General features: G+C 44.6%; 1 protein-coding gene across 2 annotated transcripts; it reads right to left on the bottom strand.

The window, feature by feature from the left end:
• Positions 1-25,398, bottom strand: ATP6AP2 (ATPase H+ transporting accessory protein 2). Of its 2 annotated transcripts, none has more exons than XM_079122931.1 (9): positions 25,219-25,395; positions 18,352-18,482; positions 16,681-16,812; positions 10,030-10,125; positions 9,726-9,863; positions 7,645-7,698; positions 6,145-6,294; positions 4,419-4,538; positions 1-470 (listed from the first exon to the last, which is right to left on the bottom strand). In XM_079122931.1, exons 1-9 carry the CDS (start codon positions 25,256-25,258, stop codon positions 279-281), a joined length of 1,053 nt encoding a protein of 350 aa, XP_078979057.1. In that variant the 5' UTR covers positions 25,259-25,395; the 3' UTR covers positions 1-278. The 2 variants fall into 2 exon arrangements, with proteins under 2 accessions (XP_078979057.1, XP_078979058.1); XM_079122932.1 differs by lacking the exon at positions 1-470 and adding an exon at positions 3,495-3,789 and having other exon boundaries at positions 25,219-25,398.
• Positions 25,399-27,493: the final 2,095 nt, after the last annotated feature.

The raw sequence follows: 27,493 nt of genomic DNA on the forward strand, positions 1-27,493 counted from the left end.
TGCATATTTCCAAATTTATTAAATGGAATGAAATTAATTATTAAATGGCTATATCATAATATTCAAGCATATTATGGAATCTATTACATCATCTGATTCACATCAACACTATAAGTCACTCTAAAAGAACATCACAGGCACACACGAAATAGAGAACAAAGTTTGCTGTTTTTCTTTTTTAATAAAGTATACTATCTACTTTAAACCACACTAAAAGATATATTTTAATAAAATGACTAACTTCCAAACCCCTTGTCTAAGTCTGGAGAAAGGAAAGCTCAGTCCATTCGTATCTTCTGGTTTGTCATCCTATAAATGATGCTATCATATCCGGGATCCATGTTCCAAATGTTGTAAGAGGTGATAATCACAGCCAAGGCCAAGGCGATCATTATCCAAAGTACCATGTTGAAAACCACCGAATACTCAAAATTATATTTATATGCAAGGTTATAGGGAGTTGTTGATTTCTACAATGAAGAAAAGAAGGAAACAGAAAATCAAGAGTTTTAAGATAAAATGATCCTAATGCAGTGTCTGTGATTCACCGTCTGGCAAGCACTTATTCCCAGTGGTATAAGAGCTACTTATACTCAGAGGAACCAGGAAGGGGAGCCGTCAAGAAGACGCTTGCACTGCTGGTGGAAGTAAAAACTGGCCCAACTGCTTGAGAAAATTCGGCGATAGCCAATGTAGTATAAGGCAAGCGTAGCCTATGATCCGGTGAGTCCACATGTGTACCAGACACATGCAGGAATATCAACCACAGACTGGGTAATGGTGGCCATGTCCGTACAGTGGACTACACAGCAGTAAAGGGACTCGATTACAGCTCCATTCATAAGTCTGTGACTTTAATGAGGCAAGATTCCATTTATACAAAATTTAAATACAGGCAAAACCAAACACTGTTTTAAGGATAAAGACATATGCAGTCAAACTGTAAAGAAAAGCAAGGAAATGGTTAACGTTTTCAGGACTGCAATTACCCTGGGTGGAGGAGGGTAGAGGGATAAGATGGTAGACCTGCAGAGGAACAAGTATTAAGCATTTTTATTCTTCAGATAATATTAAATATGTTACATGCTTATGTACATATGAGCTCTTTAAATTTATTTATTTTTTTTTGCGGTGCTGGGGATCGAACCCAGGGCCTTGTGCTTGCGAGGCAAGCACTCTGCCAACTGAGCTACATCCCCAGCCCCCCTTAAATTTTTTAAAAGAGGGAAACACATGATTTTCAACTACATCTTCAATCTGCCAGGCCTTGGGAGGTGGCGCGGGAGGGTGGGGACTGACTTCAGGCCCAGGCGAAGGCATCATCTGGGAAACCTCATTCATTCTGGCTGAAGAATTCAAAAAGGAGGCCAGGGCTGGGGACGCAGCTCAGTGGTAGAGTGTTTTCCTATCAGGCACCAGCCCTGGGTTGGACCCCCAGCACTGCACAAATAAAATAAGTATAAAAAATAAAAGGTAGCACAATAGCAAGAGATGAAGCTGGAAGCAGGGAAGCTTACGGCACATCCGGACTTGCGCCTTCGGGAGTGAGAAGCCACCGGCAAGGCTCAGGCAGGAAGGACTCACATGACCAGGTTTTTCTTTAGAAAAGATGGCCTGGACGAGGCTGTGGAGAGGTGGATTTGGGAAGGGCCAGCCGAAAAGCAGGGAGACAAACTGCGGTGTGGCAGCACAGTGAGGGGACAGAAGGAGGGCAGGGCGCCCGGCAGAGGATGGGGAAGAGGGTGTCACCGAGTTCTGCTTGTTCCTACGACCCCAGCCCCTGGCACATGTGGGCACTTGGTGAACAATTCCCTGAACGCTTAGCTGTCCCCTTCAGCTAACAGAAGATGGGACTTCAACTGGAGGACGATGGGGCCATGACCGTGTGTTTACCTGCGGGAGCTCAGAGTCGAGGCAGAGAACCTCCCAGACGAGGCCTCTTTGATTTACATTGGATAGAATGGGCTTCGCACCCATTTTGAGGGTCCACTTCAATGGTCTTCAGGACACACAGAGCTGCAACCTAACGTCACACCAGCTCCGTCATCGCCCTAGAAAGCAAGCCCAGGTGAGGCCTTTCTCTCTGTGAAGCAGGCCAGACGCTGGCCGCAGGGGAGAGGAACAGGACGACAGGCAGGAGCCAGATGAAACGATAAGCCCAGGGATGTCCCAGACCACTGCCCATGGCAAAGGGTTCCTTTGGGTCTCTTAGAGTTTAACGAACAAGAAACCCGAAGGCTTTAGCCTGCTTGCATAAAGTGCTAACAGCCTTGTAGGCAAAGCCAACCTGCCATCACCTCATTCTTGCCCCTAATGACACAGACGGTAATTTGAGAGGCTACTTGCCCCCAAAACCCAAGTCATGCATTAAAGGAGCTGATTCATAAATGCAACCCAGCACGTCAGAGGAGACAAATGATTCAGCTCTTCACGAGTGACTGGTCCAACTCCAAAAACCAACTGGGGCCTACTTCAAGATGGCTTCTCTGTGCCATCACTTGGGGTAAAATCAGCAGGCCTAAGGTGGCAGTGCTGAAAGACTCCACTACTTGAGAGTTTTCCCATTCAATTCAAATCTGTGTTGAAATAAAGGCTGTGCTTTCCGGTTCAGCTCCCATTTCCGTTTGAACATATCCTGTGGCTTATCCTCATGTGCTATTATCTGAAGTCCTTGGGGTCTGATTTGGCTACTTGCTCCTGTGCTCATGGTACATCAGCTCTGCCCATGGATTACGACTTTCTGAGTCCCCTGTAGGGATGCTACCTGCGAAGGTTACCCTCCACTGTGCCCTGCACAGTGTAGCTGTGTGTCCTGCCAGAGGTTTGCCGTTGACTTCAGCTGGGTGTGGTGGAGGCTTCACCAGCCTGGGACCAGGTTTTCTGTTCGGTTCTCGGCCAGGGCTTCCCACAGTTGCAGCTAATACAAATTTGAGGCCCAGACTCGGAGGAGGGGGGCCCTGTTGTCCTGAGCATCCCTACTCCCAGCACTTACACTGACCCAGAGCTCAGGGGCCTTTGCAGGTAGGCAGCATGTCCACTAGTCTCCCCTCAGGAGGGCCCAGCTCTTTTAAGGTCCCCAGTCGCATAGGGAGGTCAATGCTCAACCCCTCCCCAGGAGGGTCCCCACCTGGCAAAGGTCCTTAGTTTGGACTGCTTCTTTGCTTACCTGTAAAAATTTCCTTTACCTTTTGAGAGCTGAGCTACACACTTAAAAAAAGGCTTTTTATTTTTTTATCCAGTGTAGGGGTGCCAGGCTAGCTCAGGCGCAGGTAAGGGCCGCAGAGTCAAGTCCCAGACTCTGGGAGTTGGGTGGAAGCAGGCCTGTGGAGAGCAGCCTGCAAACTCGTTTACTGCGGGAACAGCTATACATCTTATAGGTTTCCTGCCCAATCACAATGTGCCACGGGGTATCAGACCACCAGGCCCCTATACAGGTTCCCTTGGTAACACTAGGTCAACTTGGGGCAGTTGTTTACATTCCTAGGTGGCCAGAGTGGAATGCTCCTCTCTGCAGGTTTACACACTTGAGACATTCACTGCTGCCAGCCAAGAACTAGGATTTCTCCCAACAATCCAGTGCTTGTGGAGGCTTTATAGTAGAAACCGGCGGCGGTGGTGGGTATCTGTCTAGCCTGCTGTGCTGTCTTAAACAGAGGTCTTTCCATCCCAGTTCGATCTGGAAGGAGAACAATCTGAAGCCGGTCTCTCCGGGCTGTCTCTAGCAGGCATTAGCTTCAGCCTTCTTCCTCCAGGTCTCACGCTGCCATCGTGACAACTGAGTGAGTGGGTCTGAAGGGGAGTGTGTAGAAGTGACTGGGGATCTGACTACAGTAAGTGGCGAGGCCAACTGTAAACGATGTTCTTGGCTCCATGACGTTCTAGACTCCCTATACCACTCTTTCTCACCCCTGAATTTCCTGAAGCTGTATATACGTCCAAGACAGATACACACACACGTTTTACCACAGCAACCTGGCCTCTGACTCTCTAAATGCTTAAAAGCTAGATCCATGCCAAATAACTGTGGCAGGAAATCAAAATTATAAAGACTTATACACAGAGGATTCCAGAAATAAGAGACCATACTGGGAAGACAGTGTTCTTCCTAAAAAAGCAGAGTTCATCAGCTGAGAGCGCCACACCATTCCCTCACGGAAACTCGTGATGTCTCCTTGCACATACCAACATTCAAACTCTCCTACTGGCTTTGACAGATTTACTTTTATCCCCAACTCAAATCCTTACGTTATCTGATGGCAACCCCAAAGAACTGAGCTAACTGGCTAACTCACATACCTTTGTGAACAGTAAACCTAAATTTCGTTGTAACCGAAATTGTTTTTCACATTTACGGACTGCTCATTTATGTCAGCTATTGGTGATAGAGGATTTAATTTTTTTAAAGAAAACGTGCTCACCTCTTCTTTTGCCTCAAGGATGGTTCTTGTCTTCCTCATAAGGGATGTGTCAAACGATTTGACAGTCACTAACTCAACCACTGCGTTCCCACCATAAAGATTGTACATGTCGTCTGCAAACTGAAAGGAAGTTGTTAACATTATTATGAATCTCAAATACTTTTGGTCTTCATTTTTATTTAAGTGACAAAAATTTTTGTCACTTAAATGGCACAGTTGTCCCTTGGCATCCATGGGGGACTGGTTCCAGGATCCCCCTTGGATGCCCAAATCTGCAGCTCCTCAAGTCCCTTACATAAAGTGGTGCAGTATTCGCATAGAACCTACGCACATTCTCCCGGATACTTTCTTTTTGTCCTGGGGATTGAATCCCGGGGCACTTAACCACTGAACCACATCCAGCCCTTTTTATGTTTTGAGACAGGGCCTCATTAAGTTGCTGAGGCTGGCTTTGAACCCGTGATCCACCTGCCTCAGCCTCCCGAGCTGCTGGGATTAGAGGCGTAAATCATCTTTAGGTTATTTACAATCCCTCACGCAGTGTCAGTGGTATGTCGATACTTATTAGAGTGTGTCGTTTAGGAGTAATGACAAGGGAAAGAAGTCTGTACCATTCAGCACAGATGCACTTGTCCCCCCCTAAATAGTTCTAACCTTGGTTGAATCTCCAGATGTGGAGCCCGTGGGTAGATACTGATCATGTGCCACAGTTGTTTTAAAATATATATCAAGCCAGGGGTGGTGGTACATGCCTCTAATCCCAGTGACTCGGGAGGCTGAGGTAGGAGGACTGCAAGTTGGAGGCCAGCCTTAGCAACTGAGGGAGACCTTGTCTCAAAAAGGGTTTGGGATTTTTGTGACAAGTCAAATACATACTTATTTAAATGAACTGTAAAGCTTCTGTTCCACAACATATTCTTACCTATTAGATCATGATATATGCTGTGTCTTAAAATAGGCAAGACTGAAGATTTTGATTATGTTGAAATATTCAGAAAAGTGTTGAGCTTTAATATATATTCAAATGCTCCAAATAAAATTACTTTAAGAGACTGAACTTGTTGGCATATCAACTGGGGGAAGGGAAGTAGGAAAGGGAAATGAAGAAATGTTCCTAAGTAGTCTATGATTAATCACAAACGTCTACAAAGATTTACATAGGAAGCCTCACCGAAGAGTTACAGGTGAGTAACTTGGAGGGCAGAAGAGAAGTGGCATTTATTATGCATTTACTACACGTCAGCTACTGTGCTAGGTGCTCTAGTTCATTATCTTATAGTGTTTAATGGTTACAAAGTTTCAGATGGCAAAGATGAGAAAGTTTTATGAGAGGTGGTCCTGGCTGCAGAACACGTATGCCACTGAAGTGTACATACACTTGAACACAGTTACTATCTTGTGTTTTAAGTTATATATATTTCAGCAGAATAAAAAATATGTATCATGCTGTAGTTATCAATCGTTTCCTAATACTGCCCCTGTCAGCATTAGAAAGAGGTAGCCCAGCATCACCTTGGACACTACTTTGTTCTTGGCCACTATAATTAGAAGGCCCTCCAAGCAGTCCAGGAAGACTTCCATCAACAGCATCTCACATGGATCCCTAGCACCACAAACCCCACAAACAACGCCCCCCGAAAAGTGCTCTCGCAAAGCAGACTTTTTCCATTAAGAGGCAAAGAGTGAAATGGCGCATTCCAACTTCTCATACCACACTGACGTTTACCTTCTGCAGAGCATCAACAAGGATTCTGGAAGCATCTCTGAACTGTTCCGAGTCTTCCCCATAGTGTTTCCCGATTTCATCCAAACCTGCCAGCTCCAGGGAATATAAGTCAGGAGAATGATCCTTGGCTAGGTGCTTATGACGAGACAGCTTAGGAGACACACAAAAAGAGGTGACAGATAAAGTAAGGTGGAAACCAGCCAATTCGAGTTGTATGCCTAAACAGACTCGGCTACCCCAGTACCACACCCGTGCCACAGCACACAATCTACAATGGTGGTAATGGGGAACTGGTTTAAATGGGAGTTTCTGATAAATCCCACACAAGTCTCATTTTGGGGAACAGTTACTGAACTCCTCGAATATTTGATAAAAGCTCTTATCAAAATTGCTTAGTTTTCCACCGGGTGCAGTGGCATATGCCTATAACTCAGCTACAGCAGAGGCTGAGGCAGGAGGATTGCGAGTTTAGGTCAGCCTGGGAACTTCATGAGACCTGGTCTCAAATAAAAAATAAAAAAGGGTTGAGGACACAGCTCGGTGGCAGAGCACTTGCCTAGCGCCCGTAAGACACTGGAGTCAACCCCAGCGCTGCACACAAACTTCTTTTTTAGATACAACTGCTTAGTTTACAAAACTCAGTTATGGGGAAGCACATGACACAACAGCTGGTTGGGCCAGTCTGACCCCAGGAGTTCATAAGCCACCAGCGTCTACTTCCTGCACACCTCCCACACCACCTTCCGGGTCCCTCGCACTGAACTTCCAGACTTCTCACCCAGCGCTGGCTGACAAAAACGTCTAAGAAACAACTTCCGAAGCTACCAAACGGGCCAGAATTTCTACTTCAGTCACAAGGATGTGTTTTTAGAACTCATTCACAGAAAGGACCTTTCACGCAGATTTATTCCTTCTCAACTTGGTTGACAGTATTATTAGTCCAAACGGTTACTTCTTGTTTTCCACACAAAGCTACAGAAGTACAAATTATGTCTTGATGGCTGACAGGAAATCAATGCCCAAGTTAGACCGACAGCCAGGGTGTTCTGACGCCTAGGCCTGCGTTCGTGGAAGATAAACTGTCTCCCCTAAAAGGAGAAATGCAAAATGATCTGATGCCAGCATGAGCTGGGTTCAGAATTCCTAGCGCCATTACTATTTTCTCAATTTTCATGGGCTCTTGGATCCAGGACACACCTTTCTTTTACTTTGCAGTCCTGGGGACTGAATCCAAAGCTGCACACCTGTTAGGCAAGTGTACCAGTACTGAGCTACACCACTGGTCCTTTTTAGTTTTTGAGACAGGATCTTACTAAGTTGCCCAGGCTGGCCTAGAACTTGAGATTCTCCTGTCTCCGCTCCTGGGGGGGCTGCAGCTGTGCACCGCCATGCCTGGTTTAGGGCACAGGTAATCAAGCTTTTCAACTGGCGTCACTCTTGGTCAAGGATTTTATGGAAGGCAGAATACATGGAACTGAAAACTTCAAGCAGCCTACTCACCAAACTGGAGATATCGTGTAGCACTTGCAGTTCAGAAAGGAACAGCAGGTCGACCTTCCGAGACCAAACAAAACCCCACAATGAACATCATTTTAAATACGCATTAGATCTACATTTACCATTTATCAAGTAAAATACAGGCTAGGACGAATACCAATCACATAAGTAAATGCATATAAGCTCCCTCCCTTTGGTAGGCTCACTGCCGCTGAAAACGCACGCCCAGGGCTGAGGTGTAGCTCGGGGCAGACGCTTACCCAGCATGTCTAAGGCCCCGCTCCACCAGAGCGCCAGGGGACACTGCGCGCAGAGCCTGCTTCCTAACACGAAGGCGGTGGCCGCCCCGTGACACAGTGAGCCACTCGACAGCTACGGTTCTGACAGAACCATGACGTGGCATCGAAATGCCACTGTGGACTTTCCCCAGGGCATCAGGATACCTGCCCCAACCAGTCTGCTCACTTCCCTTGAACACACTCCACCCTGGAGAAGGAAAGACGGTGGTTCTGGTCATCCAAAGTACATAAATGGGGAGGCTGTCCCAAAGGTGGGATGCCAGGGGGTGACAAGGGCATGTGAGCAGGTGGTGAAGCTGTGGGACAGGAGTCAGAGGCAGGGGTGCTCCCGCCACCGTAGTGTCCAGAATGAATGAGAAAAATGTGGCAGCACGTCAGCAGTAGCCACGAATGACGGCTCCCACGTTACCAGGCCTGTGCAGCTCCACTTGCCACAGGAGCTACTGTGATTTCTGGCTTGTCTGGACTAACAGGGGAAAACCCTGGTACTAGACTATAATACTCACTACAGCTCAACTCACACACAGTGTGATGGGCTGACACATCTGGCTCCATGAGAATGTTACAGGCCAGACTCTAAGGGAAATGACTAAACAGACTCCATTTTGCTCTGAGACCCCATGTTATGTAGGAAATAAGCTTCTCCCATGGGAACACCCCGCCTCTGTGCCCATCATCAGTTACTTGGTGTGACATGTTTAATAACATACAATGGCAACTCCTATGTAGTAAAGAATTGCTCTCTTTTGATTCCTATTGCTCTTAAACAATGTCCCATGTGAACAGTAATTGTGTGGATGTTAGCAACCATTCTTTAGTTTGTACCTAGGTAAGGGTCATTTTGACCCACTTCCCCCTCTGTCGATGATCTCATGATGTTAGTTTGTAATTCTGAATCACAGAAACAGACACTTATGATTGATGTGATTTTTGGTATAAGAACCCCTACAACTCTATGGTTGGGGCTGTTCTCCCAATAGCCATTTTTTGGGGCATTGTGTGAGACAGTCAGCCGGCCGGCTTAATAAAGACTCTCAAATTTGGACTTCTCAGTGGTGATCGGTCTGTTCTTAAGTTGTGCCCCACAACAAAAGGATCGGTTAGTGTTAGGGTTAGAGTTAGGGTTAGGGAGGGGGGCAAGAATGGAGGAAGGAGGGACTGTATAGAGGGAAAAGAGGGGTGGGAGGGGTGGGGGGAAGGGAAAAAAATAACAGAATGAATCAAACAACATTGGCCTATGTAAATTTATGATTACACAAATGGTATGCCTCTACTCCATGTACAAACAGAGAAACAACATGTATCCCATTTGTTTACAATAAAAAAAAAAAGAAATTCTTCTTTAAAAGGGAGAGAAAAAAAAAAAGGATCAGTTTACTCATGAGATTAAGAGAGTTACGAAACGAGCCAGGTGTGGAGGTGCACGCCTCTAATCTTGGCAACTTGGGAGGCTGAGGCAAGAGGACTGCCAGTTCGAGGCCAGCCTCAGCAATTTAGCGTGGCCCTAAACAACTCAGTGAGATCCGTCTCTAAATAAAATACAAAAAAGGGTTGGGGATGTGGCTCAGTGGTTAAGCACCTCTGGGTTCACTCCCCAGGATCACACCCCCCCCCCGCTTAAAAAAAAAAAAAAAAAGAATATTGCACCAATAGAAAAAAACAATTTATTCCAGCAGTAAAGCTGCACGATTTTTTGTTTTCTAAAATTTCTAACATTTCAGATAATGTAAGGAATGGGAAGTTAATAGTGACTTTATTTCTTCGTTCAGCAAGTGCACTACTTACTTCATTGTTCCTACTCAGAGAATTGAGGGGAAGTGAACTGAGAACGGAATTTTCTTGAAACAGGCGATTTCGGAGCTGCCGCAACGTGACCGAGAGGTCTTCAAACACCGAGTTTGCCTTCCCCACCATGTACACTCTCTGCAAGAAGAATCCCAGACTGGAAGTCACTCACGGCCTACCAGTGCGTCCCAACATAGGGAGGTCTGACGGTATTTTTCATAACGTTAGTTTTAAATTTTCATTAAGTTATAGAAAGCCTTTTTTTTCTTTTTTAAGCATCTTAAATAAAAACTTCAGCACTTACTTCCTCACTAGGAGCCAACTGCAAAACTACAGGAGTTTCTTCAGAAAACAAGGAGTGAATGGAATTTGCAACGCTGTCAAGACTGAAAGGAACTGCCTGCAATTTAAGAATAAGACCATGGTTATTTTCTGAATGAAAGTGGGAAGAAAAGTCATTCAGATGGTATTAAGAAAGAAGCCTTAAGAGGTGGGGACACACCGTTTTGTTTTTGTTTTGGTACCAGGGATTAAAACCAGGAGCACTGTTCCACTGAGCTATATCCCTAGCCCTTTTTAATTCTTCTTCTGCAGCAGGGTCTCGCTAAGTTGCTGAGTTTGGTCTCTAACTTGTGATCCTCCTGCCTCAGCCTCCTGAATTGCTGGGATTAGACATGTGCCACCAAGCCTGGGTGGCACCAGTATTTTTTATGGAAATTTGAAAGACAAACACAAAGAGTCCTTTTGAGGCTGTAGATGATTAAACTGCCTCCTAGTGAGTTGTTTATTTCCCAATGTGACTAGATGAGATACAGCTCAAACATAAAGGACAGGACACTGTGTAGCACAAACCATTTTCTGGTGGTCTTTCACATATTCTAAGCAGTAAGACATTTGGTTTCATATGGATTAAACATGCTATAATGAATGTGCCTTCCACTATAGAGTATTCACTTGCATGTAAGAGGTTTGAGGAATCAGAGGTACTGAATTCAGTTGAAAAAATTAGACCTCACTTTTCATTTAGAAATTTGAAAAATGGTTAATAAGATTTAGGGTTCAGGGGCCAGGGTTGTGGCTCAGTGGTAGCATTCTCGCCTAGCACATGTGGGGTCCTGGGTTCCATCCTCAGCACCACATAAAAATCAAATAAAGGTATTGTGTCCACCTATAACTAAAAATATGTATATATTTAAAAAAAAGAACCAGAGTTCATCTTCAGATAGACTGAAGATTCTCAGATGAAGTATAAAGTATACTCCAAGAATTTTAAGGCTTTTATCTTAGGAATATACGATGATTTTAGTAGATGGAAACAACCAGTTCTGGTAAGACCTACTTATTTACTGGAATTTTTATTAAAATATAACATGCAATCTACCCTCCTTGTTGCATTTATTAGGAAAGTCTGAGTTAATGTTGGAGACATTTCATCCTGATCCACAGTAGAATTTTAGTGATTATTTTTTGTTGCTTTCTTCACTCTGTAATCTGGTATAAAAATATAGATAACAGTACGTTGTCACTTTTAATTTTAGTAAGACTATGTTAATAATTATGAAGGTGTTTTTAAGTGTAAATATTTTTAATTTTTATGTATGCTAATGTTAATAATAAAAAGAACTATGTGCACGTTACATTTTCAAAAAAAATATATATATATAACATGCAAACGATATAGTGCACAAATCCTTGGGTAGCAGCTCAATAATGGTTTATACAAATGTATGCATTTATGTGACCCATCCAGATCGGGATGTGGAACATCATCTGTGCCCTGGAAGCACTCACCTCCACCCTCAGAGGTAACCAAACTCCTATGTCCCTAAGTTTGTTTTGTTCTACATTGTTTTAAAAAATAAACTGCAGTAATTTCCCCCTCAAAAAATTATGTTATTCCCGATATTACTTTATTGCAATAAGCAGTACAGCAGTGTTTTTGTTTTAAGGGAGGTTTCTTAGTGATTTTTTTTCCTCCAGTAGTTCCCTTTATGACTTACAAGTTCATGTTTATAAGGATCAAATTAATGCTAATGTGGTACAGGCAGGCAGAAATCAATGTGATTATATAAATCTCACTGATGAAATCCCAGCATCAAAATTAAGCTTATCAATTTTATGCTTCTGTGAAATGAAATCAATTTTTCTCTTACTCAAGATGCATACTAACTCGTCCCCAAATTCTCTTAAGATGAGTCCATGAGTAACTGCAGCGGGGGAAGAGCATTCACACTTGCAAAAGCACACTGTGACCAGCCCCGAGTCACCACAAGTGCTGTCCTTTTGGGATGACACAGTTACCTCCGCAGGTTTTGCAGGGAATACGCAAGCAAGGGACCAACTTCCCAGCCTCATTTCCCTTAGTGAAATGGCCCTTGGGTCAGGGAAATTGAAGGTTAATGCTAACATGTCCCTAGCAATCATATGGAAGAAGTGAATGCATCAGATGACTGCCAGACTGTGACAGAAAAGAAATAATTATGTAGACCACTAAGCTCACCCAGCGGAAAGCCCAGCTACTGAAAACAGGCTGTTTCCTGCCACCGCATTCTAAGGAAAGGTGTGTTTGTCCAGGAATTTCTGGATCCGTAGGACTTGCAATTCTAATGACAACAGCTAGCTCATCGAGTGGAAGCTTCATTAAGTGGAGTTCTAAGACATTCTGCTTTTAAGATTTTTGTGGGGTTTGCCATCGGAGCCTTCTGTTTCTTTCACTCCCCATCTTCTGCCGGGAGAAGTATTACGAGCAGCCAATCAGGGTCAAGCACGAAAATGAGCTCTTTTTCACAGCTTCTCACGTAAAGTGAGACTAGTCTCTTTTAAAATGTTTAGTTTTGGATTATATGCTAATAAAAATCTTGCGATGGCATTTTGATTTTTCATATATTTATTTGAAAGGAACTCTATGATGACTTTCACAGAAATCACATAATAAACTACACTAAGACTCCTGGCAAAAATGTTCTGCCTCTTGATCTTTATTGTTTGCTTCCTTCCACTTTACTTGCGTTTACTATGAAACTTTTTGGTTTCTTTAGTTTATTCATTCCCAATCTTAGATAACTTAAATTGTGTAGTATGTGCATCTTAAGCTATAAATTTCCCTTTTATTGCTGGGCATGATGGTGCACGCCTGTAATCCCAGAGGCTTGGGAGGCTAAGGCAGGAGGATCGCAAGTTCGAAGCCAGCCTAAGCAATTTAGCAAGGCCCTCAGCAGCTTAGCAAGACCCTGTCTCAAAATAAAAAATTAAAAAAGGGCTGTGTATGTAGCTCAGTGGTAAAGCACCCCTGATTCAATCTGAAATACAAAATAAATAAATAAATAAATTCCTTACCACTTTAGCTATTCAGCAGAAGCCCACAATTTTTAAATATAAGGAACATTATTATTCAGTTCTAAATAATTTGGAAACTTCTACAGTGATTTCCTCTTTAACCCATGAATTATTTGGGAGTGCATCTATTCCAGCTGTCTTTCTTCTTGACTTTTTGAAGTAAATTAATTTTCAAGAGTTATATATGCATGGGGTTGAAAGAGACAAATAGTTCTATAAGATTTTATGAAAAATAAGTCTACTTCAGCCCTCATTTCCCATTCCTCCGAGGCACTCGCTCACTTTCAAATCCTTTTGTTTATGCCACCTTCTTTAAATAAGATGCTCATACGATGACATCTTGATTTTTCAAGTGCAGACATTATCTGTTTACTGTCCATGCTAGAAAACAAGGATGTAGCTCTCCCACGTCACCAAATGGAACCTCGTCCTCCTTCCATCTTCAGCGGTCGCAACAGAATTTTCCCTGGCTCCGTGGGGTTTCGTTCCTGTGACACTCTCCCTAATAGTCTCGGCCCAGCCCCATCCTAAGAAATCACTGTTTCTCCTCTCTTGCTCTTCTGGCCCACAGTGGCAATGATGAGAAATCTGCTCTCATTCTACTCTTGCTCCTTGGTGATGACAATGTCTTTCCTCTCTGGTAGCTCGTAAGATTTCTCACTTCCTTGATGATTCTTCGGTTTCACTACACCTAGGTGCTGTTTTGGCTTTGGCCTCTGGATGTTCTGTGTGCTTTAAGTCTGCGGTGTCCCATCTTTTGCTTGTTTTTATCGTTTCCAAATACTTATTTTATTCTTCAAATAATAGTTGTATATAATTATGGGGTATAATGTGATATTTTGAAGTATGTTTACAAGGTGGAATAGTTTACTTAGGCTAATTAACACGCCCATCACCTCATACACTTTTTGTGTGTATGTGTGTGTGGTGAAAACATTTAAGACCTACTCTTTTAGCAATTTGAAAATACACAATGCAGTCAGGCACGGTGGCACACGCCTGTAATCTCAGCTGCTTGGGAGGCTGAGGCAGGAAGATTGTAAGTTTGAGGTCAGCCTGGGCAACTGAGTTAGAGCCTCTCTCAAAATAAAAAAGAAAAGGGACTGGGGATGTAGCTCAGTGGTAGAACATCTCTGGGTTCAATCCGTAGTACCTCTCCCCCCACAAAAACCCACAATGCATTATTATTTATTACAGTCTCTACTTTGTGCATCCGACCACTGAAGCATGAGCTAGCAATTCTATTTCTGGCCATATATCCCAAGAAGTTGAAATCAGCATTCCGAAGAGATTTCTACACTCCATGTTCATTGTAGTATTAGTCTCTATAGCTATGATATGAAATCAGAGTCAGAAAACGAATAAAGAAATTGGGGTAGGGCTGGGGTGTCGCTCAATGGTAGACCACTTGCCTAGTATGCAAGGGACCTTGCGTTTGATCTCCAGCACTGGAAAAAAAAAGGTGGCCTATATATACAGAGCAATACTATTCAACCTTCAAAAGCAGGAGCATCCTGTTATTTGTGACGTGGAAGAACCTTGAGCACACTATGTTAAATGAAATAAGCCTGGCACAGAAGAAAACATACGGCATGATCTCACTTATATGTGAATTCGAAATAAAGTTGAACTCACAGAAGTAGAAAGTAGAAGGGTAGTTACTACCAAAGGCTGGGCAGGAGAGATGGTAGATGGAATAGGGGCAAGTTGATCCAAGTACATTTTTAAGGTATTCTTTTCAGATTTAACTGCATTGTGGTCAGAGAGGGTGGTCAATATGATCCTGAGTCTTTGCTGTTTGCTCAGATTTGCCTTGTGGTCTGGTACGTGCTTGTTTTTTTGTAAGCAAGCCACACATGCTTGGAAAGAGGCCACGGAAAAGCCCGAAATACAAATTCCCAGAAAATCAGCATTGCACAGACCACCGTCTTACAGTGCAGTGGCATTTTTAAAATTAGATATTATTAAAAAAGAACCCATACAGTTGGAAATGAAGAACATTTCTAAATAACTCATCCCAATCTAAATTATGAAATATTTAGAATATCAACAAACATACCACAGATCAAAAATGTCTGATGGGCTGGGGATATAGCTCAGTTGGGTGAGTGCTTGCCTTGCAAGCGCAAGGCCCTGGGTTCAATCCCCAGCACCGCAAAAGAAACAAAAATGTCTTACAGTTTCTATTCCTTCCTTCAACTCTTGCACAATTTTAATAGACATATTTGCAAATGTCGTGCAGACTGATCTAGGAAGATGAGGTGCCGTTACCCCTGCTGATTTCTCCTGGCATTTGTCTTTTCCTTTCGGTACCTTGTGACTTACCTTCACCTATTTACCCTCCCCATGCTGGGCAGGGAACGCAAGGCCTCGCACACGCTACGTACTCCCCACGTTCACACCCTCCATTTTTTACCAAAGGAGGCCGGGCTGTGGAGGTGTCCCTACGGGGCGGGTCATGTGAATTTGGAAGGAACCTCTCTACCCCCGTTCTGATTTCTCTCAGGGGAGTCTTTGGGTCCCATAGCCAGGGCAGTAAGCTAGCTCCTCTGCAGCACCCCAGGGCAGCTGGGGTTTTCTTAGTCACCTTTTCTCAGAACGAGTGGCCAGCATTTTAAGGTTCCTCGCCTCCTGCAGGAAACACCCTTTCAGTGTCGGCTCCTGCTCACCCCCGGGGCCTCAGAGTTTCTACTCCTGTCCGGGCCTGTGTGTGCCCCTTTCTTGCTTTCCAGGGCAGTTGTGCTTGTGAAGAGGTTTTGTGACGTTTTACCCAGCACGTCTGTGTGCCTGCATGGAAAGAGGGCCTTTCTCATCAGCTCAGCTCACCAACATGGCCTGAAAGGCCAGTGAAGGAATGAGTGAGCCAGCAACAGGCTTGGTCTCACCCCGAGGGAAAGTTCTGAAGGCAAGGTGACAAGACAATGCCCAAGAGGATGCTGGAATGACACACCCTCAAGTGGCTCTCTTTTAGTGGCACTTCTTTTCAAGCCTCTGGCCATCCTGAGCAGGGCGACTTCTCGATCTCGTATTCTCATCCACGGAGAATGGCCAAGTTTCAATAAATTTACAACTACCACGTATCTTTTTAAAGAAACTGTGCTCTCAAAAGAATTCCAAAAGAGATTGTTTTAATGAAATTGTACATCAAAGAAAGATGAAAAAAGTGTGTTCAGAATTTAATTCATAACCCTAATCTATAGGCGTTGCAGGGCACGCTCACTTCTTGGGACTCTACAACATCACCCATGACCACCTTCTCCCTCCTGGGAGAAGCCTGTTTTAATACCTTTAAATAAAACCTGCTTAATAAGAAAAAAAAAAAAAAGGAAGAGAAGAAAAGAATTTAATTCATAATGTTCGCGAGCAAGGGAAAATTAAAGTGTATTCTGGGCTGGGGAAGATAGCTCAGTTGGTAGAGCGCCTGCCTTGCAAGCACAAGGCCCTGGGTTCGATCCCCAGCACCATCAAAAAAAAAAGTATATTCCTTTGGGCTGGGGAGTAGCTTGGCGACAGAGCACTTGTCTAGCATGCATGAGGTCCTGGGTTCCATCCCCAGCACTGCCCCCGCCACGCCCCACAAAAAAGTGCGACTCTTCATTGTAGGATAAGAAGCACTCACATTCTCCAGAGGGTAGGAAATGACGCTGGCTGGAGGCAGGGCCAGTGTGTCCACTCCCTTCACCATCACCATAATGGTAGCCCTGGGCCGATGGAACAGGTTACCCACAGCAAGTCCCGGCCAAGAGAGATCCTAAACGGTGAAAAGCATACAACGGCGCTTAATCAGCAACTCGCGACACCATCTCCCATGATATCGACTAAGCAGAATGAAGGGGTTCTGATGACCCTGGCCAGGAAAATTCACGGGGACAGAACCATCTTATTTAAGGCAGCAGTTGCAATCTCCGAATCAAGGATGCTGCTCTCTACCTTCTTCATTTTGTTAAAAGTCTAGATTTGAAACAAAGACTAGTAGTAAATCGTCTCACACGTGCTGTGGAAAAAAAGCTGGCAAGTAAACGCAACACAGGTACTTTTTAAATTCCAGACTGTGCAATCTTCTCCTCTTCACTAGCCACGACAGCTTCTCCCCCTACAGCATTCTGGGCTCTTACATACTGCGTCGCTTTTCTCTTGCTCAGTCATACAGCAAGACTGTCATTACAGAATGTTCTTCAGACCAAATACAAACAAAACTCTTGAAAGTAACTCGTGTTAGTTTACTAACGATTATTTCTAAAGGTAGTTTTAACAGCCACTTGGAGTCACATTAAGGTCGCAGGGTTGGCTCAGCATGTGTGAAGCCGTCCCCAGCATCACAAGAAAACAACAATGAATCGAGGTTGTAAAGAACTTAGGTACCAATCTCATCCTTCGACACACAATTGTGTTCACTCTGGCTGCCCAGAGACTACGAAGAGCTGGCGGCTCCGCGCTTCCCACGCAGAGCTCCTGGTCTCAAGTACACTCAGGATCTAGAAGGTGACTGAAGCTGGGGACCACGTCAAAATCACCAAATGCATAAAGGGGGAGGAGACAATAAGAGGGCAAAACGCGTCTCTTTCCTTCTAAGCCCCGAGCTTCAGATTTCCCGGACTGACTGGATAGAAACCCTCTGCTATATCATGTAAGCAGCCAGTTACTACCACAGACAACACTTTCAGACCAAGAGACCATGGTCCCAGGCTGCCGTAGGACTTCATGATCACCACATTATTTTCCTAGCCTCAGACAACATGCATATCTATTTTATCACTCATAGCAAATCGATCACCTACACACACACAAAAATGATATGACCTGTTAATAGTAGAATACCTACATTTATTTACTATGTGTCAATCAAAAATAAAGATGTATTGGGGTTGGGGTGGTGGCTCAGTGGTGCAGCACTTGCCTAGCACGCGTGAGGCACTGGGTTTGATTCTCAGCACCACATAAAACCAAATAAATAAAATAAAGGTATTGTGTCCACATACAACTAAAAAAAAAAAAGATGTATTTAAAAAAACTTTTAAAGCTAAAAAAATAGGACAAATGCATTCTCTCGTATACAAAGAATTTTTAAATGATGACTAAATAATTACATGGTTAATGATTTATGATTTGGGTTCAGAAACTAAGCTTGAAGCACTTATTGAAAATTTCCCCAACTACGAATGAGTTTTTAAAAACTTTAGTAATCTGTAGCGAATGTATTTGTGTTTGTTTGTTACCTTATTGGTCTCCTAAAAGAAATCAAGAAAATATGTTTAGAAGCAATTCCAAACATTTAAAAATATATACATACTTCTTTCACAGAAAAGCCCATGGACAAGGCAGCCACATCTGGGATTCTTTCTCCTGGTATAGGCCAATTTCCATTTCGGAAGACAACAGACCCTGGTGATCTTAATATACTGAACTCGTTCCCCAAAACCCCTGGAAAAAAAAACCAGATTAAATGAATTATCAGCACTGTAAATCTTTTGTACCCTCCTTGAAAACTGTTAAATGTAATACATGTTTCCCCACTGTCCACCAACTTGGAATACTAAATTACAAATTAAAAAATGCTGACTCTTAAACATCAACAAATTCTTTTTCAAAGCGTCACTTTAAGAATGTAAGTTCTGCTACATACATATGCCTGTAAATCTCAGCAAGTAGGGAGACCAGGGCAGGAGGATTGCAAGTTTAAGGCCAGCCTGGGTAACTTAGTGAGATCCTGTCTCAAAACACAAAAAAGAAAGGAGGGGTGGCTGGGGATACAGCTCAGTAGTAGAGCGTTTGCCTAGTGTGCACAAGGCCCTGGGTTCAATCCCCAGTACCCCCCCACCCCCCCCACCCCCCCCCACAAGAATTTAAGTTCATATACTCTGCTGGAACAAAAGGACAACTATAAAACAGGATTTTCCTGATGATCTAGATGCCTCCCTAGAGACAGCCCCTAACAGGCACATGTGGCTATTTGGCAAAGATTAGCAGTCAGTGGCATTCATTTCTCCAGAATTTAACAACAACAACAACAACAACAAAAAGCAAATCCCTGGCACAGACTGTAAAGGAAGAAACTTGAAATCTCTAAATTATTTCTACCACCAACCCTCTCTACAAAGCGCAAATGCCTAAAGTTTCTAGTGTGGGACTGTAAGACTTTAACAGGTTCCTATCTCTTAGATCACGTGCTCTAAGGCAACCCTAGTGGAATGACAACTGTGGATCAGAGGGTGCCTGTGACCAGTCACAAAGTAAAACAACCCAGACTTCAGAAACAGAGTCCAGGAAATGGGATTTTCAGCCTACATATCTGGAGGATGCGGAAAGGTATTCTGTAATGATCATGTCAACTAGTCCCAGGGTATGTGTCTGGGATTTAAAGACAAAGGCTAAGAATAAAGGGATCATTGTTTATAAGCCCTCCAAGGCCCGGGATAAGGTTTTCGGCTTCTTCACCCATTATGTATCAGCCCAGCGATGTCTAGTTTATACAGGGACAGGTGGTTAGTGGAAACTTTTAGGTTCTTACGAAAAGATTAGCTCCAAGTCCAAAACAAATCTTGGCCTCATATAGGAAAATGAGACTTCACTAAAGCATTGGTGTTCTTCCCTGGACTTAAGGAAAGTACCATTTACAGGGCAGAGGAATAAAGCTGGAAGCAACAGTAATGTTTTGGGGTTGTGGTATTGACAGTAAATAAAGGGCCTCAGGATGGTGCTGACACAACACCAAGACTTAAATTTCAGTTCAGCACAGCAGCCAGGGCAGGGATTTCCAAATCATTCTAGCCAAAGGCGGCTCAAAAACCAGCAGAATGGAATGGTCACCTGTAACCAACAGACACCTTGGTTTGCTGAACTCTAAGGAAAATGGGGCAGCCAAGACCTACACTTTCCAAGTACCATTCGCTTTTAAGGAACCGTATTTTGACCTGGAGTACCTGTGTTTGCAGATGTGGCCCTACTCACTCAACTCCAGAGAAGCCCTACTATTGAACTCTGCGTCACCTTTGTAGTTAGAGTAACGTCTATGGAAACCTCACACATAGGCTCCTATACAAAGGCCACCTTGTCCAAACTGCTGCTCAGTGCAGGTGTCACATCTCTGGGACGTCTGGCAGAAAGCCACCTGCACTCTACCTGAACATCGCCAGTGCTGAGGACCCCACCTCAATTTACAGACACTGTATTTGCCAGAAGTCACGTGCACTGTCCCAAAATTCCAGTCCTTTGAAAAGTTCCTCCTTGGACAGAACTGAAACGCGTTTCCTAACTTTCAACTTCTTGGGCTATCACGCAGCCTCACCAGGTACCCTTGTCCCCAGTCTCACAGAAAGACTGGGGGAATCCCTCTCCTCACCACCAATTTATCTGCTCGAGCCCCAACCTGTACGTCCTCTCCCTCCAGACCCGAGGGCAGGGATGGCCCTCAGTCTGACACAGGCCGTCCTTCTTAAGGACGTTCACTTCTTCGCCTACACAATTACTCACTCCCTATTTATTGAGCCACTACTCTGAGACAGACCACATACCAGGAGATAGGCGACTACAAGGTGGTAGGCATAAAAAGATGTCCCTGAAGAAAATAAGGTCCCTGAAGGAGGGACTTGTGTCTTGTTCACACGGTATCCCCAGGGCTGAGACAAATTGCTCCTCAATAAATACTTGCTGAGTTAGTGACTGAATGCAGTCACACCTCAAATTACCAAGGTTCCCCTCTCGAAAACATGCCCAGGGTGCTCCCATTTGAAAATAAAATGACAAACGACAACTCCAAAACCTTCCTTTGGGCCTACCAGTCTATCAGCCTCTGCCTCCCTTCAAAGGAAGAATCCTAGGACTACAGTTGTCCATGACCTGCTTTCTACTTCATCTCGTGTACACTCCCACCCAGCCACCGCTTCTGATCCCACCAACCACTGAAGCAGCTCGCCGAATCCCAAAGACAATGTTCAGCCCTAACTTATTGAACTTTCTGAAGCATCTGAAATTAGCAACACCCTCCTTGAAAATCCCCTTCCTTGAACTTCATGAAGCCAGGGGCCCTGGTTTTCCATCGACCCCTCTTGGTTGCTTCTCCTATTTCTCTTCTCATCCTTTCAAGCAGCGATGACCAAACTTTTTAGCACAAAGATGGAAAGAGGGGCTGGGGATATAGCTCAGCCGGTTGAGTGCTTGCCTTGCAAGCACAAGGCCCGGGGTTCAAATCCCCAGCATCACACACAAAAAAAAAAGATGGAAAGAAGCCCATACATATATGTGGATGTGGGGCTGGGGATTTAGCTCAGTTGGTAGAGTGCTTGCCTTGCAAGCACAAGGCCCTGGGTTCAATCCCCAGCACTGCAAAAAAAAAAAAAAAAAAAAAAAAAAAAAAAAAAAAAAAAAGAACTGCATATATGTGGATGCACGTGGATACTGTACACTGTACTCAAATAACAGGTTACAGGGCTGGGGACAGAGGCAATGGCAGAGCACTTGCTTAGAATGCTTGAGGCCATTGGGTTTAATCCTCAGAACTGTAGTAATAATAATAATAGGTTTTATCTTTGCAGTATATTACAAAGCACACAAAAATGAAAAAATGTTAACAAGATTGAGATATCTGTATTCTTCCCAATCTAATCGTGAGAAAACATCAGACACACTCAAATTGAGGGACATTCTATAATGGTGACCATTACTGTTTACAAAAAGATGAGTCTTTTTTTTTTTTTTTTAAGTTCTAGTACATTTTCCTAACATCTAAATGGATCCCCAAGCATATTCCACTTTGGAGATTCGAGGGCTCCATTCTTGACCCTCTGCCTTCCTATTCTCCGTAGTTCTCCCTGGCTGAGCCCAACTACTCCTAAGGCTGCAAACACCAAAAATGCATTGACGGCTCCCATTATTTCCAGCCTCGATCTCCCTTCGGTTTAAGACTTATATATTCAGCAGTCTGTTGACATTTCCGTCTAAGTCCCACCTGCCCTTCAAACTCGACAGGTTCAAAACTGACTCTACCATCTTTCCACATGCTTCTCCTGCATCCTTTAGCTCCAAGAAGGATACCACCTTCTGTTCAGTTGCTTGAATCAGTTGTTTTTAAATCCCTTATTTTTTAAATTAGAAAAAATTTTGGTATCAGGGATCAAACCCAGGGGTGCTTAACCACTGAACCTCATCCCCAGCCCTTTTTATTTTTTCACTAAGTTGCTTAGGGTCTCCCTAAGTTGCTGAGGCTGGCCTCGAACTTGTGATCCTCTTGCCTCAGCCTCCTGAGTCGCTGGGACAACAGGCGTGAGCCACCACAGCTGGAACTTTTAAATGCTTTTGCAGCACCATGACTAATTTAACCACCAAGTTCTATCGCCTGCTTTTGCTGATCATCTCCCAAATCCTTTTCGCTCAATGTCCCTCACCAGGCCTGCTAGAGCTGGTTGCCTCTATGCCCCTGAGGTGCCACTCTCTGACCCAATTTTCTCATCACTTTTAAAAATACAAATCTGTATGTTCACCCCTCTGCTTAACTGTGCAGAGCCTCTGAGGCAAATCCAAAACATACTACCCCAGGGGCCTCTCCAACCTTACTTCTGGGATCTCCCCAATTTAACCCCTATACATTCTGGCCCCAGCAAACTATTTGCTCTTTTCCTTTCACAAATCTATGCTAAAATGCCTAATCTGTGTGAAATGCCTTTTCTTTTCTTTCTGTGTATGTGTGTTGCTGGGGACGGAACCCAGGGCCTTATGCATGCTAGACAAGGGCTCACCTATATAACCCTAGCCCTTAAAATATCCTTTCTTTTCACCCTACCTTTCCCTCTATTTGCCCTGTGAGGCACTTTCCCTGCGGAAGTTTCCCTCGGCCTCCCCAATCTGGGTGAGAGGTTCCATGTCCTTCCCTTAAGAACCCCACCATACCCTGCTATGATGGCCTATGAATGGATGGAATCCATCGACAACAAAAAAGGGTCTTACTTTTTGTCCTCCTGGTTATCAGCGACCACATAACTCCATCTTCACTCTTGGTCTTTCCTCTCAAGATTAAATATCTGAATTTTTTTCCAAATACTCCTCAGGACATGATATTTATAACCCTAGTTCCTTAGTTGTCTCTCTAGTTCTGTAACAGTGTTTTAAAGGATTTCTATTTTTTTCTCAAATAGAGAAGCTGGAGCTCTTGAAGATGTTTTCCATTAAATTACACTTAGTCATTGTGGAAAATAATAATTCAACCTCACCTGACAAGACCCAGCAATGCAGAAGTTCAGAATCGTGGTTTGTATCAACTAGATCATTCTAGTAAGGGAAGCATGTTCAAACCATGTACAGAAACAATTATTTTATCTCAGACTCATAACCAAACCAGAAAAATCTACACCTCACTGAATCAGAACAATGTCATTAAAATAGGGAATTTCAATAGATGTTTTGTTTAAAGCACAGTATTAAAGGGAAGATTTTTTTTAAATCTCAAAAACTGAATTAAAATTAAAAATTCACCCAAACTATCTTCTTTGTGCATGTGTGTGTGGGGGGGGGGTGTACTGGGGATTGAACCTAGAGGCACTCTATCTCTGAGCTATATCCCCAGCCCTGTTTGTTTATTTTTTATTTTCAGACAGGGTTTTACTTGTCACTAAGACTAGCCTTGAGTTTGGCAATCCTCCTCCTCAGCCTCCAGAGTTCCTGGGATTAGAGGCCTGAGCCACCATGTATCTTAATGGACAGATCAAAAGGACCCTTCCAAAGCCAGCAACAGAAAAGAAACAAAGAGCTGGGTGTGGTGGCACACACCTGTAGTCCCAGACTCAGGAGGCTGAAGCACGAGGATCACCAAGTTCAAGGCCAGCCTCAGCAACTTAGCAAGACTGTCTCAAAATAAAAAGTAAAAAGGGCTAGGGGCACAGCTCAGTGGTACAATGCTCCTGTGTTCAATTCCTGGTATCACAAAAAAATTCAAAAGGGAAACGAAGACTCCTAAAACTTTGAAGGCATGAAAATAAATGTAACTATTATCAACACACATCCCTGAGAGCCTCCGGAAATGGAGGAGAGCTGTAGATTTCAAGAACATCACTGGTCTAGATATCCCACAGAATTAAATGCACTCCAAAAGCAGGACCTCCCAGCACCTCCCACAGCACAGACACAGACCCCCCCCCCCCACACTGGTTTTAAAGAGACACAGTGGGGCCCAGAGCAAGTTCCTCCCAGTTGTTCTCAACTTGGACTCTTGTTGCCTGCACTCTGCATGCCCAGGCTCTGCCCTCATCATGCCCACATTCTCACCTGTGCCACAACACATTAGGGAAAAGGCCCGTGCTTTGGAGCCTGCTGATCTGGGTTCAAATCCAGGTTTGCTACTTACTTCCTGTATGGTGCTAAATAATTTAGATTTGATCACTCTGCAAAATGAGGACGATAGATACCCTTTTCTAAGGATGCCGTCAAATGAAATGCATCACCACATGATACACAAGTGAGAGGCCAAATATTGGCTGACTTCCACTCCTCTTGCTCAATCCTTGGAAACCCAGGTTCCACTCGGAAAGCTACCATTTATTTGACATGTGACCCTAAGGACGTGACTCCCATCCCAGTTTCCAAATCCTTAAAACTGGCAACTGTGACAACTGAAGAACAACGACACCACCTCAATTTTTGCATCGTGAAACATATCTGAGGAAGAGCTTTCACCATTATTGATGACAAGCACTACAACGAAGGCACTATACGAATGCAAACAACAACAACAACAACAATAAAGGCAGCAGCCGATGGCAGCTAAGAAATCGGCCTTTCCTTCTTCGCAGAGGGCTGCGGTTCAACAGTTCGTTGAGAAATGCACCCGTCCTCCGAAAGGCCTCCCGAGCCGGAAGAGGAGGCCGGGCTGATTGGAGGTCGGCGGCACCGCGGGAGGACGCGCCTTCCTCAAAAAAGGCGGAGGGTGGAGGCCGGCTCAGGGTCCCCCACGGAGCCCGGCCCTGGTCCTGACGACCCATAAGGCCGCACCGCCACGAACGGATCGCGGGGAAGAGCCCAGAGAGAGAGGCGGCTGAGGCGAGGCTGCTCCTAGCTGCCCGCACTGCGGCAGCCGCCGGGCAGCCGCCCACCCGCGGCCGCCCGGGACCCCCGAGCCCCGCGGCGCAGGGCTTCCCGGAGCTCGTCCGGCCCGCCCGCCCCGACTCCTCACCCGCCACCAACAAGGACAGGAGCACGGCGAGCACAGCCATGGTGCCGCGGCGGCTGCAGCAGCGCAAGGCGACAGTGAAAGAGCCGGCGGGACACGAGCGACCACCGCAGCTCGAGGGGGTGACGCGCTCGATCTCGTTCCGACTCCCCGAACCCGCCCCTTCGTTGCGCCGGGACGGCTGCCGCCTTCTCAACCAATTGGCAGCTACGTCGCGAGCTACGGGAGAGACGTAGCCGGGGAAACGCCAGCCTTCTGGGCGGGGCATAAAATGATGGATGGAAAGCTCTGCCAATGGTGGCCAACGATTGAAGAGCTGGGCAGTCCCGACCTCCGCCGGGTGATGACTGGTCACAAGATGAAGGGTAAGGCAGGTGGTCCCGAGGGGCTACGGAGGCGGTCGGTGGGTCTCGAGATCCCATCGGGTGAGGCCGCCTCTTGACTGCGGACTCTTCGTCCAGTCTCCGGTGACGATCTCCAACCGGGGTGTCTGTCTTTCCGGGTCGTGCGCCTCCACCCTGCGACGAATGCCAACTGTGGAAGCTACAAGGCAGGTTCGGGTTTCGCTCCAACAAGTACCCAGATGTCCAGCACCTGCAGGAAGAAAGCTAGGCGCCTCTGGGGACCCCTGTCCCCAAGTAGGGGTGTTAGATAAAATACAGGACTCCCAGATTTGAATGTCAGATAAACAACAAATGCGGGCTGGGGAGATAACTCTGTTGGTAGAGTGCTTCGCAAGCACAAGGCCCTGGGTTCGCTCCCCAGTACCGCAAAAAAAAAAAAAAAAAAGTTAAGTATTCATTTTTTATCTGAAAATCAAATATAACTGAGCGTCCTTATTTTGATTAGCTAAATCTGGCAACCCTGCCTCCGAACACTTTACGAGAGTGGTGGGACAGAACATTAATCAATTACTTCATCCATTCCTCAGTTTCCAGACTGGGCAAGGTGTTCTGTGAGGATGTAGGAGGGCTAGACACAGCCATTGGACCAGGATCTTCCCTTTCCAGAGCTGATGGCAGGAAGTGACACTGTGGAGCATCTGTGATTAGAAAATGATGCTCCTGCTGATGACCTTAAAGGATGGATATGATTTCAATATGCAAGGGGAGGAGGTAGGGAGTTCTTCCAGGTAGGAAAAACTCTAAAGTATGGCAGGGAGAAAGGCTCCTCTGGTTGACCATTAACTGTTTAGCTTGACAGAAGAAGAGATTGTGTGGAGGAGGGGCACACAAAGCTAAAACTTTAAGTTAGGGACATATTTATTAAGGATCTTGAACTGTACACGACAAAGAACTACACTTTGTAGGAAATGGGGAGCCACTAAAGGTGGCTGAGTACTGTTCAGTGCACAAATATATGACAGACTTGTTAGGGGAAGAAGGCCTCTGTTTCCTTAGTTCCCAGTCTGTTTTCTTCTTAGATTTAACTGAAGGAGAAAAAAAAGGAGAGTGGATTGAAAACAGTGACCCCAGGAGTTTCTCAGGCAGCAGAACCACCCAAGGAAAAACTTGCCCAACTGAAAATTAGAATCAGAACATTCCTCAAATACTCAGTTTGAGTTTTCTAGAACCCACTATGCTTACCAAAGTCACTCCCAATTTAGAAAATGGAGTCTGGATTTTCACCCTCAACTTCAGGAAACTCAACTCCCAAATTCACATTTTTCCAGCAGAGAATTTTCACAAATGTGACTTCAATCTGAAAGGGACAGAGATATTTTTGTCCATTAGAAATGTGAAATTATGAGAACCAAATATGTCTAAAGCAGCTCATTTCCAAAACATTAACTGTACCATGACTAGCTTGAAAGAAAAAAATAATCACTTTTTAAAATCATTTTTAGACATGATGAATTCAATTCTGTGCACACCAATTAAAAATTCATTCTTGCTGCATATTCTAGAACAGTTTTGAACCAGAAACCCTTCTAGAACTTATCTAAATTAACCTTATTTACAGGGATAATCAGCTAAAAGTGGACCAGACCTTCTGCAGTTTCATCTAGCCTAAAGACACAGGGAAAGGAGTTTTTCTGTTCTTGAAAGAGTTCTAGGAGCCAGGTGCAGTGGTGCGCGCCTGTCATCCCAGTGGCTCGGGAGGCTGAGGCAGGAGGATTGTGAGTTCAAAGCCAGCCTCAGCAACTTAGTGAGTCCCTAAGCAACTCAGTGAGACCCTGTCTCTAAATAAAATTAAAAAAAATAGGGCTGGGGATGTGGCTCAGTGGTCGAGTGCCCCTGCGTTCAATCCCCAGTAACTCCCCCCGCCAAAAAAAAAA

This window comes from Sciurus vulgaris (assembly GCF_902686455.1).
Source record: "Sciurus vulgaris genome assembly, chromosome: X".
NCBI lineage: Eukaryota > Metazoa > Chordata > Mammalia > Rodentia > Sciuridae > Sciurus > Sciurus vulgaris.

What these genes read in the sequence shown, in the direction of transcription:
- ATP6AP2 (XM_079122931.1), bottom strand. Translation starts at nt 25,258, where the DNA reads ATGGCTGTGCTCGCCGTGCTCCTGTCCTTGTTGGTGGCGG. An exon ending in TTTCCTACCCTCTGGAGAAT is followed by an intron (nt 10,126 to 16,680) that starts GTGAGTGCTTCT and finishes CTTAAATTGCAG; the next exon opens with GCAGTTCCTTTCAGTCTTGA. An exon ending in CTCTGAGTAGGAACAATGAA is followed by an intron (nt 7,699 to 9,725) that starts GTAAGTAGTGCA and finishes TGGTCTCGGAAG; the next exon opens with GTCGACCTGCTGTTCCTTTC.